At 39.0% G+C, this 17,956-nt stretch overlaps 1 protein-coding gene across 2 annotated transcripts; it reads right to left on the bottom strand.

The window, feature by feature from the left end:
- Positions 1 to 1,245: 1,245 nt before the first annotated feature.
- chst6 (carbohydrate sulfotransferase 6) lies at positions 1,246 to 14,698 on the bottom strand. 2 transcript variants are annotated; one of them, XM_030427139.1, is made up of 2 exons: positions 14,438 to 14,698; positions 1,246 to 7,408 (listed from the first exon to the last, which is right to left on the bottom strand). In XM_030427139.1, the coding sequence occupies exon 2, from the start codon at positions 7,320 to 7,322 to the stop codon at positions 6,126 to 6,128; it is 1,197 nt and encodes a 398-aa protein (XP_030282999.1). In that variant the 5' UTR covers positions 7,323 to 7,408; positions 14,438 to 14,698; the 3' UTR covers positions 1,246 to 6,125. The 2 variants fall into 2 exon arrangements, with proteins under 2 accessions (XP_030282999.1, XP_030282998.1); XM_030427138.1 differs by having other exon boundaries at positions 1,246 to 7,419; positions 14,438 to 14,697.
- Positions 14,699 to 17,956: the final 3,258 nt, after the last annotated feature.

Genomic DNA, 17,956 nt, shown 5'->3' with positions numbered 1-17,956 from the left:
TCTTTACATTTCAAATCTAATATATGTTAAGCTCTCAATCGCTTATTCAATTTCTTCTTGTGTGCATCGTGATTCTGAGAACACTGTGCTATTCTCTTGCTGTGTGTACTGTTACATATATCGGCTTTACAAACTGCACGTCCTTTTTCTTTTGTACCAACTTAAACTATGTATCTACAGTTAATTTAGTGCTTTTTCACCTGCAACTTAGTTAAAATACTTAACTTTTCACATTTTGATTCGTATATATTTTCATTAATATGTTTATCCTTCATTGACCTGTCAAGCCTTTATTTTGAAGACAAAAATGCCTAATTTCCTACTTTTACCTGTTTGTTACCACATGTCTAGCATTGCACTTCTATAACACTTTTAGACTCTTACTGACAGTTTAGGAACAAACAATCTTCCTCATTTTAAAACCTGCCACCTAGTTTTACACACAATGCAACTTACCAGTGAGTGACATCACTGGATGCAATTTGTCAGTTTACATGCAGCTTCCTCTGGAGCCACAAAAGGCTTTATTCTACTTTTTCACGTATGCAGTCATGATGCCTAAGACCTGTTAACTCACTTTAATGTGTAGAATTGTTGGAGTTACCCCAGTACTTGAGGAAGTGTAAGCCTACTTAGTTATATTCCACGACCACGTCTGTGTGTCTATTTTGTGCATATTATGTGTATTTTCTCATACAAAATGTGTGATTTTTGTATTTCATTGAGATTATATTAGGCTCAAATACATATCAAAGACATGTAGGGCGAGTCTTGTTGAAATGTATATGTACAAATTGATAGAAATATATGGGAAACCATACATTGACTAATAACAGGCAGTATAACATATGTCAATAGGATTATGGTCATAAATATGTAATTCTGCTGAAACTATGTATGAAAAGGTGTTTGCTGTAAAGTGGGTAATTTAAATAATGAGCGATTATTCTGATATATAACAACATTTCAAAAATGTTATTCAGCAGTTACTATATAAATCCTTTTCTTACAGGATCCATCCTCAATGAATAGCCAACAGATGGCGCCCAAACATAAATGATGTCCCACTGAGAAAACATCATGGATCCATAAAATAGTCAAAGGTTACAAGCAAATATTTATTGCTGTCATTAATACCAAATAGTTTCTGCTTCAGATAAATACAAGAAACTGGCAGCTAAAACCGTAAGGCACTAACATTATCAACTGACTCTTTTTACAAACATAATAGAAACACAGGAAAGATGAACAGTGATGTGTTTATGTTTAACTTCGCATGGAGACACATGTTAACTTATCAGTGGCAACTTTCTCCAAAACATTAAATGATTTCCAGAATGAAAAACAAATTGTCTTGACCTTCTTTAGTTCTCTAGACTTACAGGATATTCAAATATTATGAGTTTACACACATATCAGTTTCGATGGCTCAGAAAGAGTCCAATGTCTGTCACCTGTTTCTATCTCTTTCATAAATGTATGTAACCCTACATTTATTTTTTTACAATACTGTTGCATTTAATGGAATGTTGATTTTTATCATATCATTTGTATTAAATTGGTTTATTTATATTGAGAGTCATATTTATTCACATTAATCATCAAATTTATCCTGCTATCCCAAACACTTGGTAGGGAACAACTGCTTAAGAACACTTTACTACTATTCATAGACTGTATATATCCTCACCACTTATCACTCACCAAAACATTCCTTGATTGCACTACTGTTTAATCGGTATCAAAATCAATTAATCAATCAATCAATCAATCAATCAATTCAGTGTGTTTTTATTTCACCATGGCCAACACAAAGTTATCACTGTTGGAGTGCTGGTCACCTCTAAATGACACTGGCATAGTAGGATATGAAAGAAGAAGTCAGATTTGTCACCCTCAATATCATGAAACCGTACCCCCTCTGGTTAGGGTTAGGGGTTAGGGTTAACCATCCAACAACACAGAAGTATCCACTGCCACACCACCAGACTACAGAGCAGCTGCATTCCTCAGACTTGTGAGGCTTCAGAAATCATTATCATCAACACTTCCTCATAATTCTTTTTTATAGTATAAAGGGACAAAAACTTGCATCTCTTTGTGCAACCCGGTGTTGTAAAATCATGATTAAATGAGCCTTTGAATCTTTGGACCTAAAATGTTTAACAGTATAACACTGACCGGAAAATCCATAAGCAATTCTGCACACCCACCCTCCCTCACACACACACACACACAATGAGAGAACACTGTGTACTCTGGGAACTCTCTGTTCCGTATGCTCCATGTCTCAGGCAGACACGTGGAGCACAGTCAGACCCTCATCTTCACCCTTACTCACTGAGCAACTTTAAGTGCTGGTGCAGAATTGCCTGTACCACAATGTTTCCATTGATGCCAAACAACAGCCAATGTTCCCTGATAGTACCTGTTTTGAATTTTCTGCACCACTAATCCACATGCATCCTGTGCACTGACGCGTAAACCTAAAGCAGGCCTGTGTCCCAGTTCCATAGAACTTGCAGCTGAGATCCAAATGTATAATGAGTTCATAGTGAAACATTAACTATACAGAAAGCTGTAAGAATGCATACCAAAATATAGCTTAAAGCGGTGATTTGGACCTTTAAAAGGAACTGAAGCATAAAGAACATATGACCAAAAATTAAAGATGCAAGCAGCAACAAGCCGAGTCAGTACTTCACACATCTGAGCTACGCCTCACTTCAGATACTTTGATTATGTTTAAAGAAGAGTTATTACCACTTCATAAGTTGTGTCATCATTACAATGTCTGCAATGAAAAGAATGTCTAACTTTAACAAAGATGCCCATATAGTAGATGTCATCTTGTCTTGTAATCATACAAAGGGCTTTTCTACAGTGAAGGACTAAGCATTTTACTATCTTGACAATCATTTACAACAACAGGATATATATGAAGGGTAATTCACCCCACAATACTGAACTAGACATATTATTCACATGCAAAACATGTATTGCTGGATAGACTACCATTTCATATCAGATCACACTTCAGTAATTTGTATAATGACACTTTTAATAAATACAATTTCTTAAAAAATCTGGAGAATTAAGAAATAAATAGAACTTCTATAATATGTTAGACATATTCTCCGATCTGCACAGAGTTTCTACTTCTACAAGCATTTTTTATGATGGAGTGTTGAGAATAAATTCAGGAGTCTCACAGCCTGAATAAAAAAGCTGCTCTGTAGTCCTGTGGTACTGAAGTGGATACTTCTGCATCTTTTGCCCCATGGCAGCAGGGTGAACACACTGTGTCTGGGTGGATTTTGTCTTTTAGTATCCTATTATGATATCATTTTTAGATAAAAGAAGAACGACCTAGATAAAGAGATTGACAGAGTAGAAAAGTTATTACTAATACCCAGGATGAAAGATTGTAAAAAAATTTAATTTGCGCATGAAAATCTGCTCCTTAAAAAGGGCATTATTCAAATCAAGAATCTTATCAATCAGAAAACAGGTAAATTACTAATAACTAATAAGAGCAAAGAGTAGCAGAAAGGTACACCATAGCACTGGAACTAGGTTTCCAACATGCAAATAACAGATAATGTAGATTTTATCAGAGGTTTGCCACATAAAAATGTATATACATTTCACATAATAACACAGAATTTTGACTCAATGGCCTTTCTAAAAGCCTTATTGATAGCTTTCTTCAAAAAACAAAACGCGCTGTGCAGTGATGGATTACCAAGAATTTTATTCTATATGTAGGACACAGACTATTTAATTACTTTTAAAAGTAATCAATATTGCATATAGGCACCATATTCTCCCACAAACAATGCACCAGGCAATAATCAGTGTGATACGAAAACCAGGACAGCAGAGTATGGACCTGTTTAATTAGTAATGACAATAAAGCTATTACCAAAGTCCTCAATAACAGAATAGTCAAGATACTCCCAGATTAATTTTGCTACCATCAAACGGACATTTTACAAAATAGAAGTCTCAAAACAAATGTTACAAGCTGTTAATATCTCAATAATACTAATGCTAAGCAAATGAAGCAAAACCAGAGAATCTTTAAAATTGTTTGAAATTCTGGAAGAAATAACGACCATAAAACAGACAATAGATAAGTCTCCAACAGTACTGGTTTATGGACCCTCATCTGAGATAGTTGCCAGTTAACTCCCTCATGTGTGTATGCAATCCATCCTTTGGCTCAGAAAATTGGACAGAGGAAGTAAGCAGCATAAATGTGATTAAGAAAATAAAAACTGAGTTTATTTGCTGATGATTTGATGTTATAGCTTACTAATACTAAAACATCTTTTCCAAAGGCCATAGAGGCTGTAAAGGATTTCTCAAAAAGTGAATTGATGCAACTTAATAAAGGACGAATGAAGGAAGACTAAACGTTTTCAGTTGAAAAAAATTAAAAGTACCTAGGTTGTGATATTAGCTCTGAAAGGACGCAATTATACAAGGATAACTTTCTTGAGTAAGTGAGTGAACCTAAAATTACACAAATGGTCAAAATTGCCCATAAATGTAATTGGAAGGATACGTTTAGGATATGTACATTTCTTATTATATACAAATCTCTAACTTTAGTCCCTCCAAAGTCATTCAGTATGCAACATAATGCTTTAGTCACTTCTCTTGTCTAATTAAGGCACAGTTTAGCGGAACTTTTCTGCAAAATGCAAGAAGAGACGTAGATCTCTGATTTCTAAATTTAGAGCTGTATTATTATGGCCCACTGATGTTTCATATAGATCATATAATACATAACACAGCTAATGAGCTGTGGATAAATATTGAAAGCAAGAATTGAAACCCTCCCAACCTATTTACACCTCTGATTACAAAACAAAATATAAAAGTAACTAACTTTGTTATAAATAGCACATTTAAATCACATAATAACATGTAAAAAAATATTAGGAGTGCAATTTAGTATCCCTAAGGAATCACAGGTTTTGAATAATCGATCAGTAAAACCTCAACTGTGTAGCTCATAGAAGGCACTTATTGTACAAGGGGAATCAAACATTTTTGATATAAAATTGAAATGTAATTTACACTATGATTTGTAGCCAGGACCCTATGAGGTTTTTCTTTTCAAAAAGAAACAGAAGAATACATTAACTGACAAAGCATATAACATGCTAAAGGAACAACTGGAACATTGCTAATTTCAAAAGTTGTATGATACATGGAACCAATGTCTCCATTTTAAAGCTAACTCAAAAAGAAATACTTATCTCACAAATATCAATTGCCACAAATTAAGATCTACAGTTAATACAAATTGATGACAACAATAACATTCCTAAGTATCCAGACACCTATTATCTGTGTGTAAAGTGTGACTCTCATGACAATATTTTTTTCTTTTTGTACCAAAGTAAACATTCTAGAATGAAATCTAAGAATAGATATCATTTGAAACAAAAATTGAATTCACAGCTGTTCATTTTTCATTTTTAAAACACTTAACAGATTTAGAAAGATTGAGAAAAGACATGCTCTTAAGATAACACTACAAAGAAGCATTTCTATAAGGTATGGAAGCATTATCAAAAACTAACTACCTTGGAAGGAAAGTGAGGCCTCCAATGGACAACACAAGACATATAATAAATGTGTGTATGTATGTGGTCTTGTTTTTCTGAATTTGTGTGGTTGTGTTAGACAAGTAGTGGTTATGGCTAGGGTAAGGCTTCAGGAATTTAACTGAAGTCTTTGTTTGTCCCAACAAGTGATGAAAATTAGGATGTGTGCGTTATGTCGGGGTTGGGATGTAGGTGTATGTGATATAAATGTGAAATACATGTGTGTGTCTGTATCTTGTGACTAATGACTTCTGTATGTTCATGTATTCATGGTTCAAGTTCGCCTCACACCATCCTAGGATAGTATATAGTATCTTATACACCAAGTTATTATTACTTATGTTGTTTGTAAGAGATTGAAAGCAAAACCTCATGCTGGAAAGCATGAAATTAACTAAAGATAATTATAAAATGAAAAAAAAAAGACTTAATCAACTATTAGAGCCTATCAAGAATATAGGCCCTGACCAAGTCCAATGTGGTCTCTTGGTATTAATGTCTTTATCACTCATTACTTGGTTGGTTGGTTTTAGCTGGCAACCAGCTAAACTGATATGGTTCCTGTGGTACTAGTAGATCTATGTCAAGTCTCTTCTGTTCTTTTTCACTGTTAACAGTCCTGTACCCGAGCAATGACATGGCCCCTTTACACACTTCCTGGATACGTTTGACCTTGTTATGGGGAAGTGTGCTACGCCAAGCCTGTGAGACATCAGCAGCATTTCGAGAAGTGATTTTAAAGGCCTCTTTCCTGGTGCCTTTGCCTTTTCCATGGGTCACCCTGTAGATCCATTCTGCCAACTGTGTGGTCATATCCAGACCTACAAACTCATACATCCCATTTATCTCCCCAAGTGGGTTACGCGCCACGTCCTCATAGCGGACCATTTTGTAGCGGCCTTTGAGAAATGGAGGGGGTTTCAGGATGGCCCTCTCATTGATACGCACATGACTACGGCAGATCTCTTGCATAACTTGATACTGCACCTCGGCTGCTGGAATGCTTTTTTGCTCCAAGACGATGGCATTATCATTCATGAAGGCTTTGGCTGACTGCTCTCTAGATCGCACAACAGCCCGAGGGTCTCGAACCAGGTGGATGATGCGGAGATCTAGGTTTGGATCCTGCAAGAGTGGGTATAGGGATTCAAGCTCAAAAAATCGCACTTCTTTTAACACCACGTGACTGTAAGTGCCACAGGCCTCCTCCACCCTATGCAGGCCTGTTGCATCACATGTCTGGTAACACAGAGTCTGGTTGCTGAACTGACTGCGAGGCGTGAGAGGACAGGCCGGCGGTGAGCAAAGTGCCCGGCTGTGACTCCACATAAACAATGAAGACACATTGTGTTGCTCTGGAAGGTAGGGCTCCATCGCAGAAAAGTCACACTGGTAAACACTCCGCAAAAGATCCCTAACCGCCATTCGGAGCACCCTTGCACTGGGTTTCTGCATTTTGGTCCACACATGCCAAGCGGGCTCCATGAGGTAGAAGACTGATGGATGCTGACTAAACACCTGACCCAGGAAGGATGAGCCTGATCTCCAGGATGAAAGCAGCAGAACGTGTACTTTGCCATTGGAGGGGGCAGAGCCACAGGGACTGAGCTGGACATACCAGCCACAAAACAGCACCACTGCTGCCCCTTGTAGGATCACCAGGAAAATCATGGTGCTGAGGTTCACTCTGCAGCGAAGCATGATGGCTGCAGATCACTGTTAATCTCAGGAGCTTGATGTGGATCTTTCTCTTTCTCGTCCTTTTTGGAGCTGTGTTTTGCCTCTGCCTAAGACAGCGCTGAGGGTAAATGAGAAAGTTTGAAGGAAGTAGAGAGAGAGAGAGAGAAGGAGCGAAGAGGGAAAGAGAAATAAATTGATATGTTGACCAGACAATACATATTTCAACCATACACAAATTTAAAAAATGTAGCCACTTCATCCTAAGAATTTTCTGTCAGAATACCTAAATTAAAGCTTGGTCTATCTATGCACATCATGCTTAACACCTGGCACCAAACATTGCTTAGGGAAGTAGTTCAGTTAAGGAACACATCAAAATTACACCTCTAACGTGAAATGTATTAAGAGCTCAATTTTCAGGAGGGCACTGGTACGATAATAGCAGGAAGAGAGATGTAAGGGTGATGACTGAGGTGACTACGAATCCTGCAAGATGACTCTCCTATTTATGTAGTCTGGGCAGAGAGACAGAAAAAACCACCAAGTGGATTTTGAAATAACTAAATGATTAGTTTCATATTTATTTATTTATTTATTATTTTCAGAAAATAACCTTACTAATTCCAAAATGGCTTCTTGATGCTCTGTTCTCCAATAGTATACTGCATGAAGTATAACCCTTTCGATTTAGACCCCCTGAAAATCGAGGGTCTAACAGAGGATGTGGTTCACTGTACAGATTGTAAAGCCCACTGAGACAACGTGATTGTGATTTCGGGCTATATAAATAAAAATGTATTTGATTTTCTTACCCCTTTAATGGGTTAAGTAAATACACAGCAGTTTGGGGTTTTTTTTGGGGGGGGGGCCTTTTCTGGCTTTATTGATAGGTCAGCTGAAGATATGACAGGAAACAGGGAGAGAGAGAGGGGGAATGACACGCAGCAAAGGGACCCGGGCCGGGAGTTGAACCCAGGTCCGCTGCAGAGCCTCGGCACAAGGGATGCGCGCTCTACCAACTGAGCTAAACGGCACCCTAGCAGTTTGGGTTTTTTGATTAAATACTTGAATTAACATGACAAATCTCTTTGTATACTTTTGTATTATCAAAATTATCCTTTATGTCACATGAACTTGTTAATAAAGTAGAAACAACTACTGTAAAATGTACTCTATTGCTATATATGCTGCTGTACAGGAAATAAAACCTAACGAGCTGACACATGTTCATCACCCCTGCAGTTTAATGTGAATGACTTCAGCTTGATCACCTAGTAAAAAACAAGTGTATGTGGGCCTGAGAAAAAGAACCAGAAGACTTAAGGGAACATAAAGTACTGAAGCTCCACATGTGCCGCATGTGGAACTAGAAGCGCGTGTGTGTGTGTATGTGTGTGTGTGTGTGTGTGTTTGTAAGGAGGGACATTCACGGTCCAGAATAATTGGATATTGATGCTCTAATGCCTTGATGTTGAGCCATATTCAATATGCAGTGATAAGCGAACAATGCTAGTGTTTCTCTAAAACATTTCATAGTGGAATGCCTCCTTAGGAGCATTGCAGCCATCATGGGAGGATCATTCTTTTAGAGTGAGTTAGAAACAGCAACACCCACCACACCTACTTGGTGGTCTATACAGCCACTAAATAAATGTATTCCTGAAACAGTTAAGAGAGAAAAAGGAGAAACAGACAGTGTTGTGGACTGTCCTTCAAAGTTTCCAGTGCAAGTCACCGCTGACTGAGGTGATCCATGCAAGCGTACCATAATCTGTTGTGCTTACTGAACAAGCCCTGACATGAGCTCCTCACCTTCAGACCCTCAGGATACAAAGGTAAACATCCGAGATCATGACAGATCCTTCATCTTCTATTTTCCCAGGTTCTCAAAACATGGGATGATTGATAATCAAGACGATGCAGTCAATGAGGTAAAACACCCATCAGCATGAACTAGTATTGTCATTTAATTAAAATCCCATTGAGGCTACTTGCTATATTTTTACCAAATATCTTTTAAAGCACTATATCTTAAGTCTGCCTTGAGAGGTCTCTCTTTTAAAACAAGAGACGTGCTGAGTTGTGTGGAGAGAGTCAGAAGGAGCAGGGTAGCATAGCTGCTGCTCAGTTGCTCAGATAATCAGAGCCAGCCAACCCTGAGGGAGAGAGTCCGGTGCAGAGCCAGACTTTCTGAAGAAATAAACAATCGGATTCTGCCCTGATCTGAAGCGGTTTACTGATGGGTAAAGAGCAGAGAATTACAAATTGTATTTATCTTCACTCCCGTTGATGAACCTGACTGCAGCAGCAATCTATAGGGGTGACCGCTATTATCGGTGTTCATGTAATATAATTTTGACTGTTGACTAAAGCTGTACAGGAAATGTTCTTTACTCCATGATTGTAACTATGAAGAGAAGAGAGGGAAAAAAGAGGAGACAAAACCGGGGTTGCTGATGAATGCTGAGTTATGTGAGAGGTTGACATGAATTTAAACAGACAGACATTCACACACTCAGTGTGTGCTGTTGCTTACTATTTGATGGATACTGCACAGTACTCTGTCTGAAAAATAACACTTGCGCGGTTAACATTAATAAACATAGACTATCCTGCAAACTAGCGCAACTAGGTGGTTACCATTAAACAACAACCATTGCTGATGAAAATGTATCTGATGTGACTCAGGCACAAATGTTCTGAGACAAGGTAATCATAAAGTTATATTCACGTTACATTTTTTCATTTGCTGACTTGCCTCTTCACTCTCTGACCCTCTCCCAGAAGTTACGGTGACAGGCAACCAAATGAAACACAATGTTACCTTGAATAAACTTGTCGATTTCTCTGAGTTTGAACGTTGCTGGAAAAATTCAGGATAACGGAGGTACACAAGTCAACAAAATATATAACAAATGTCTGGACATTTCTAGACATTTCCACTTATCCCGTCTACCGTTTGATACACTGTCTGGCTGAAAAAAAAAGTCACACACTCATATTTCGTTAGACAACCTTTAGCTTTGATTAAGGCTTGCATTCCCGGCGGTATCATTCTGGTAAGCATATGCAATCTGACGTTATTTATTTCTGTCCAGAGCTGCATACATTGTATTGTATGTACATTTTATTGATGATGGGAGAGTCAGGCTGCTGCATAAAGTCTTCTCCATCATATCCCAAAGATTCGCAATGGGACTGAGGTCTGGACTCTGTGTGAAAAGGATATCACATGCTCCCTGAACCACTCTTTCACAGTTTGAGCCCGATGAATCCTGGCATTGTCTTCTTGGAATGTGCCCGTGCCATCAGGGGAAAGAAAATCAATTGATGTAAAAAGCTGGTCATTCAATATATTCAGGTAGTCAGCTGACCTGATTTGTTTGGCACATAACATCACTGAACCTAGACATTAGGGCTTGGTATCACCAGGAACCTCGCGATACGCGATTCTGCGATAATTGATATATTGCAAGGAATTTCATCCACGATACATCACGATATCTGTGTCACTGAAGAAATTCAGAATTTATTGACTGCACTGAATCCATTTCACAGGAATTACAAAACATTGTCAATCAATTTCACATGAATGACAGCCAAGTAAACAAAGAGTATATTGCACAGTGTCTCTTCTTAACACACACACTGACTACAACTATCATTAAATATCTATATGTGTGGGTTTCAGAGCTAATTAAACCATTTTTTTAAATTTTATTTGGTTGTATACCTATGTTTGAATAAAGATAAAGCTGTCCTCCGAAGAGGGGTGGTGGTGGTGGGCCAAAAAAAAAAATGTTTTTTTTTTTTTTTTTTTTTTACATTTTTAAATATCGATATTTGGCACCAGTGTATCGATAACGTACCTCAAGACGAAATATCGCAATGTATCGTAGTATCGATATTATGGCACACCCCTACTAGACATGACCAACTGAATCAACCCAGAGGCCTGTACAGTAGGCACTAGGCATGGTAGTTGCATCACTTTATCAGGTTCTTTATGATCTGATTTCGTCAAATGTTTAAGTGATCTCCAAACATGATCATTCAAGAATTTTTTCTGACCACATTTCTTCATGAAAGATGATGGTTCACCACTATCATTCCAGGTTTTAATAATCTCCTTAGATATTTTCTTTGCTTGATGCAGGCCAATTATTTGACCCTTATGATACAGAGTAACATCTTTTCCAGGACCACATGGTTGGTTAAGAAATCAAGCTACTCAATGCATCAGTTAGGGTTAATTAACCTGTTGCCAGTGGCAACCCATTTTAGCAATGCAGTAATTATCCAATGGAAGCTACTTACCTATTTACTCAGTTAAATCCAGGTGGTGACTTTTTTTGGCCAGGCAGTGTATAAATATTTTGTATTTTGTCATATATCTTCATTGGTGATTTTTTGACAATTCAGTAAATCATAAGACCCTTCTATTCTCTGGCCAGATTTTCTTCTATCCTTTATTTGCCCAACTGAGTGGTCTATTTAATCTAATTACAGTAGTTAACTTTACAGAATCTCACATTATGTCCAGATAAGAATTAGGCCTTAAACAAATTAACAATCAGGTCAAAACAAATAAAAACACATCTTGATTTTTGATTCACTTATGTTGCTGCATTCCCAAACAACTCACAAAAACCCAATCAGAAGTATGAAACTTCTGGCTGAATCTCTGGCCCGGAAGCAGGACACTTCCTCCTGAGTTGTCTCATAATGTAATTCCTCTAAGTGGTTGCTGATGTGATTCATGGGGACTGGATGCAGTTAATCAGCAGTTTCAACCAATTTTTTATATCCTTGAAATCTAGACCACGTTGAATTGTTCAACAGTTTGTCAACCCGGGATTAATGTTGCACGATACAGCACCGCAGAGCCACACTGTTGAAGGTGCTCCAAAGGTAACTCGACAAGAGAGAGCTTACCATCCTCACAAATGGAGATGCTGTTAAATAACAAAACAGCAAGCCTTTTCTGCCTTTGTGCCTACGTTGTCTATTCTTATAAAATATCAAGCACATTTGTATGCCTAAACATGTGTGTGACTGAGTCAGTGACATGAAAACTGCAATTTGTTTTCATTGCAAAGACCCAGATTCAATCCCCTCCTAAATGTAGCTGTACTGTCAGAGTTAAGAGGGAAGTTTGAGAGTGATTGTGTACTTGATGCTTATAAACCCTCTAAATAATACACTAGCAGTTGTATAAAGCCTACTTTTTGTCATTTTCATTGCCATGAAGATCTGCATAATGTACATTTTGTCATTTGCCCACTGAGAGGATCAATTTTGGATGTGCAAGCTTAAAAATCTGCAATTTGCTTATCACAGCCTAAAATGTATGACCATGATGCAGCCAACAGATGTCTGCATTTTAATTTTTATTCACACACAAAAGACAGTATGGGAGGAACTACGGATGCACAATATAATGTGAATATAATAATAAAGGCTGATAAAGTATCAGACTGATCATAGGAAATTCATATGATTGACTATTGGCCAACGAGGATCTATAACCTCTAAACAGAGCTAATAATCTGCTGCCAAATTGCTTTTATTGTCTTAACAAGCACATCACTCTCATACAGTAGGTGTGATTATACATCTACATCTACAGTATGTGCGGCCCTATCAGCACTGATAAAAGTGGGGCCCCTCAGGGCTCCATGCTCAGCCTTCTGTACACACACGACACATGACTACTTGCTCATCCCTAGCTTCCCTGGTCACCACCACGTTGATGGACTGCTTCATCCAGCAGGTCAAAAGTGTGTTGAACCCTTGAGCTCATCACTACGTCACCTTACTGGCATCAATCTAATACACGGATGTCACCTTATCTTTATACTACTTTCTCTTAACACTGTGACCACCTGTTTAGTCTGTTCTCTGTATAAACATGTTTTTATGTTTGAACATCACAGTGTACATAGTTAAGTGAACATCTTGTTCTTACACGTCCGTTAGATGTTAACTATATCTGACTATATTTTAATGTCTGCACTATTTTAGCTTATGTGTTAGATTTTCATTTGTCATGGCTACTGATTTTCTTTAAAAAAAAACAACAACAACTATGTGAGCATTATTTGAAGGAGCAAGGGAACTATAATTGTAACTGCCATTGACTGAATCCCTTTAAGTGTTGTGAATATGACTTTCAAGAGCTTTGAAACCACATACAAAGCATCATCAGTATTCATGGAAAGAGCCCTGTGAGCAAAAGATAAATAAACTACTCAGTCGTGCAAGTCTTCCTGGACAATCTCACACAGCTGCTCACTTTGTCCACTCCAGACCATTGGTGAATATACAGAAAAAAGCTTTTTTGGCCAATCAAATGAAATGTTGGTATCACATACATGTATACCTGCCAAGGAATGCATTTAAAGAAAGTATGGTGACAGATGTAAGCAACTTAACTAAAATGTATTATCATCAACTTTGCTTTTTTTGTTTTAGTATAGTTACAGTATAATTTTGTTTTGTCTGATGTTGCATTATAACATTGTCAAATCAATATCAGAAAAATAATCAAAACTATACAAATACAGAGTGTACTCACTTTACCTCCGTGACCCTGCCCCCCTTTCTGCTGGGTCTATTATAAGTTAAGCCTCAAAGTGGGACACCCCACTTGAGGGTGACTTATTAATGTCCCCGTATGGATTTTCATTTTTATTCCTGAAATTATCCCAGGTCTTCTTTTCACACACACACACACACACACACACACACACAAAGGGCAATACTATTGCCGTGTAAAATGACTCAACTTAATGGAGTGTCATGGAGCTCCCTGTGTCTTTATGGGGATTAGCCGTGATGCAAAGCCATGCTATTTAATAAACTCCGAGTTTAGTTCAAGTTTGGATAGGTTTATCTAAGAATTTTGTCTCTGCTTGTACCACCAAACCGCTAGTGTCTTTATGAGCCTGAATGCCGAGGACGAGAAAGACCAAATTATTCATGCGTTGTCCCAAAAGTGCCTCCGCAAGCCTCTTCCCATCGGTCCGACGGAAACTAGCTAAACGACTCACCAAGTTGAACAGAAAAAACGGTCCTGGCTGAAGAGGAGTACGTTTATTATCGTATTTTCCCTGCTGTTAGCAGAAATACCTTACCTTAAAGCTTAGTTTTCGGCCGTGCTGCCTGTCGACAGAGCCGGTGCGCCGAGTCCCAGCACCCTGCGGTCCTGTCGTCCCCTCCCCTCTGTCCCCAGACCCCGGCCAGCAGCTGCTCGACTACCTCCACTGTCCGGTTGTGTACAAAGCGGCGTTTTGAGACGTGGCCAGAGGCTGTGCCGAGCTGACTGGCAGTGGGCTGGGAAGGGGGGTAGGGGGCTGGTGGTCCGAGATACAGCAGGGTGGTGGGTGGGTGGGTGTGGTGCAGCAGGAGGGACCGTAGCCAACTCATTCAGTGTGCCTGCAAGCAGGGGCAGAGAAGCGGCATGCTGCAAGAGAAGCCCTGACGGCCCTATTGCTGAGGCATGGCTAAGTTTACAACGCCTCAACAGGTCTGGACCACTAAAGATTTAGCATATTGCCATAGACATAGTGGGCTGCTCTTCTAAAATCACTGTGTCAATTCGATTAGTAAAGTTAGGCCACATGGATATTTAGACATGTGATGCAAGTCTCAAATTAGCCCCAAATCATATTTTCTTTCCCTTTCCTGCCCAAGAAAGCTCAGTCCTACCTGCAATATCTAATACCTCTAAAAAGAGAAGTGTTAGTAGGCTTCCAGTCAGTATCAACCAGTATCAAACCTTTTTCAAAAGGTAAAACAAAGAACTGGATTTGTTCCTTGAGATTCTGAGAAATAAAACAAAAACAAAAACACTGTATCTCTACAAAAACTTTATTTCTCATAGGTCTTTAACTTCCAACTTTAAGTTGAGTCTCAAGTCATTTATTTTCTGTCAAGTTGTGATCAAAACGATGACTTGAGTCAACTTCAGTCCAAGTCACAATGAGCCAAGTCCAGGTCTCTGTTTCTAATTTACCAAAAATGTTACAATGATACTGCATGATGTGAGCTCAGGGTCTCTGTACTATAGTTGTATACTTTTTAGGGCCTGAGCAGGTAGACCTGCGAGGTCCCTATTGTAATTGGAAGGAAAGAAATTTTCTTCTCCAAGTTTGACTGCAGTTTGGATGCCTGAACATACCCAAAAACTCACCAAATTTGGAAAATACGTCACATCCGGCGAAAATTACGATCCTGCATTGTCACTGGGCGTTGTCATGACCTGCGGGCTCTGTAGTGCCCCCTAATGTTCTTCCCTGCCTTCCACATGCGTGTAGACGAACGAAATTTCGGTACACAGATTCATCATGACCAGAAGCACAAAAAAGTCTGGGGGGCCCATACTGTTACTCCAACAGGAAGTCAGCCATTTTGATGTGTGGCGGCATTTTTCCCAAATTCATGCCTACTTTGAAAACTATCTTGTCCTAGAGCTTAAACACCACAGTCTTCAAATGAACTCAATTATCTTCTTCATGCCTTGAAGAACAAAAGTTATGGAAATCATTCAGCTGCGTCAAACATTAGTGGGCGGGGCGGTGGAAACCCTTTTTTCCTCACGCTGTCAAGCATCAAGGCTTTATAACTTCAACATACAATTTCCTATCCACACCAAACTGCTCATAAGTGTAGAGGCTGTCTCCCCGAATAAATCTCAGCATCAATACTAAGTCGGCCATTTTGCTTTTGGCCGCCATTTTGAAATATTGCCCATCTTCGTACTTAAATTATCTCCTCCTACAGATGTAACACCACCCACTTCACAGTCACTCAGTATCATCCTCTGACCTTGAAGATAAAAAGTTATGGAAATCTTTATCCTACGTCATACCTGCTGGCCGCAGTGGAGCGGTCAATTCAAATCCTTCGCCGTAAAGCATCATGTCCTCGTAAATTCTTCATACAATTTCCTATCTCGGCCAAATCTCTCAGGAATGCAGAGGGAGTTGCCCGGAACAGATCTGTGTTGTCATGGGGCGTGGCCGTGACCTGCGGGCTCTGTAGCGCACCCTATTGGTCAGCCCCGCCTCCCACAAGTGCGTAGAAGAAAGAAATTCAATACGCAGATTCCTCATGACCAGACACCCCAAAAACCCTCTTGGACCGATACCGTCACTCCAACAGGAAGTCAGCCATTTTGATGTGTGGCGGCATTTTTGTCCAAATCATGCCTTCTTTGAAAATGATCTTGTCCTAGAGCTTAAACACCACAGTCTTCACATTAACTCAATTATCATCTTCATGCCTTGAAGAACAAAATTATGGAAATCATTCAGCTGCGACATACTTTAGTGGGCGGGGCGGTGGAAACCATTTTTTCCCCTCACGGTCAAACATCAATGCTTTATAACTTTAACATACAATTTCCTATCCACACCAAACTGCTCATAAGTGTAGGGGGTTGTCTCCCCGAATAAATCTCAGCATCAATACTAAGTCGGCCATTTTGCTTTTGGCCGCCATTTTGAAAAATTGCCAATCGTCGTACTTAAATTATCTTCTCCTACAGATGCAACACCACCGACTTCACAGTCACTCAGTATCATCCTCTGACCTTGAAGATGAAAAGTTATGGAAATCTTTATCATACGTCATACCTGCTGGCCGTGGTGGTGCCCGCCATAAAAATCCTTCGTCATGAAGCATCAAGTCCTAATAACTTCTTCATACAATTTCCTATCTCGGCCAAATCTCTCAGGAATGTAGAGGGAGTCGCCATGAATAGATCTGTGCATCAATACTGTGTCATATCCATAGCGCCACCCACTGGACACAGGAAGTCAGACAAACATCATCCGATTGACATGACATTCACTGCTTGTTTTCTTCCCGTCATGACATGCTGACAACAGGTGAGCGCGCAGTTGGACAACGCCGCAGCCCGACACGCGCGGACTGCGAGAGCCCGTTCATCACTGCTTGCAGTTTTAATATTGCATTTGTTATTTAGAATATAGTCTGTTGGATTACAAAAAAGGGTAACACTTAAAGATCATCATTAATAAGTAGTGAATTTACCATGTAATATGATTATTATTAGTATATTTCATTATTTTAATGAGCATTTACTACTTGTAAATACAGTTTAATTTTAATTCTGCACAAAGTTTGTTCTATGTTATTACCTTTGTAGCATGTGGGGGCTATAGCTGTATTTATTGCACAATACTGCATCGTATAATGACAAACAGAACCTTAAACTACAATGTTAAATGCTACCTAAATATGAAAAAATTGGTAATAATACGATCTATAAAAATAAAAGCAATCTGCCACCTCCACTATTAACTCCAGGTAGAGGATAAGAGGAGGGACATTTGGTTATAGTGGGTGTCAAGCCAGACTACCCATGCTGATGATGGGACTGTTATAAACAACGGCATTCATACACCTGAAACCCATGTTACAACTGTCGGTGCTTATTCTTTATGTCTGCAACTCGTAGTGAGTGATCACTCTGAATTCAATAGATGTCAGGTCTCTCTCACACATGGGGTAACCTTTCAGACACCGCTTGTGTTTTTCATTTTTCACACATGCAGCTTCAATCAGGAGCATTTCCTTCTTGAACCCTGTCAAAGCTGCCATGGCAAAGGTGCAAATTATGGGGTAAG

Source organism: Sparus aurata, chromosome 8 (assembly GCF_900880675.1).
Source record: "Sparus aurata chromosome 8, fSpaAur1.1, whole genome shotgun sequence".
Classification (NCBI taxonomy): domain Eukaryota; kingdom Metazoa; phylum Chordata; class Actinopteri; order Spariformes; family Sparidae; genus Sparus; species Sparus aurata.
The sequence above is the reverse complement of the archived record's forward strand: the minus strand, read 5'-3'. Positions and strand labels throughout refer to the sequence as shown.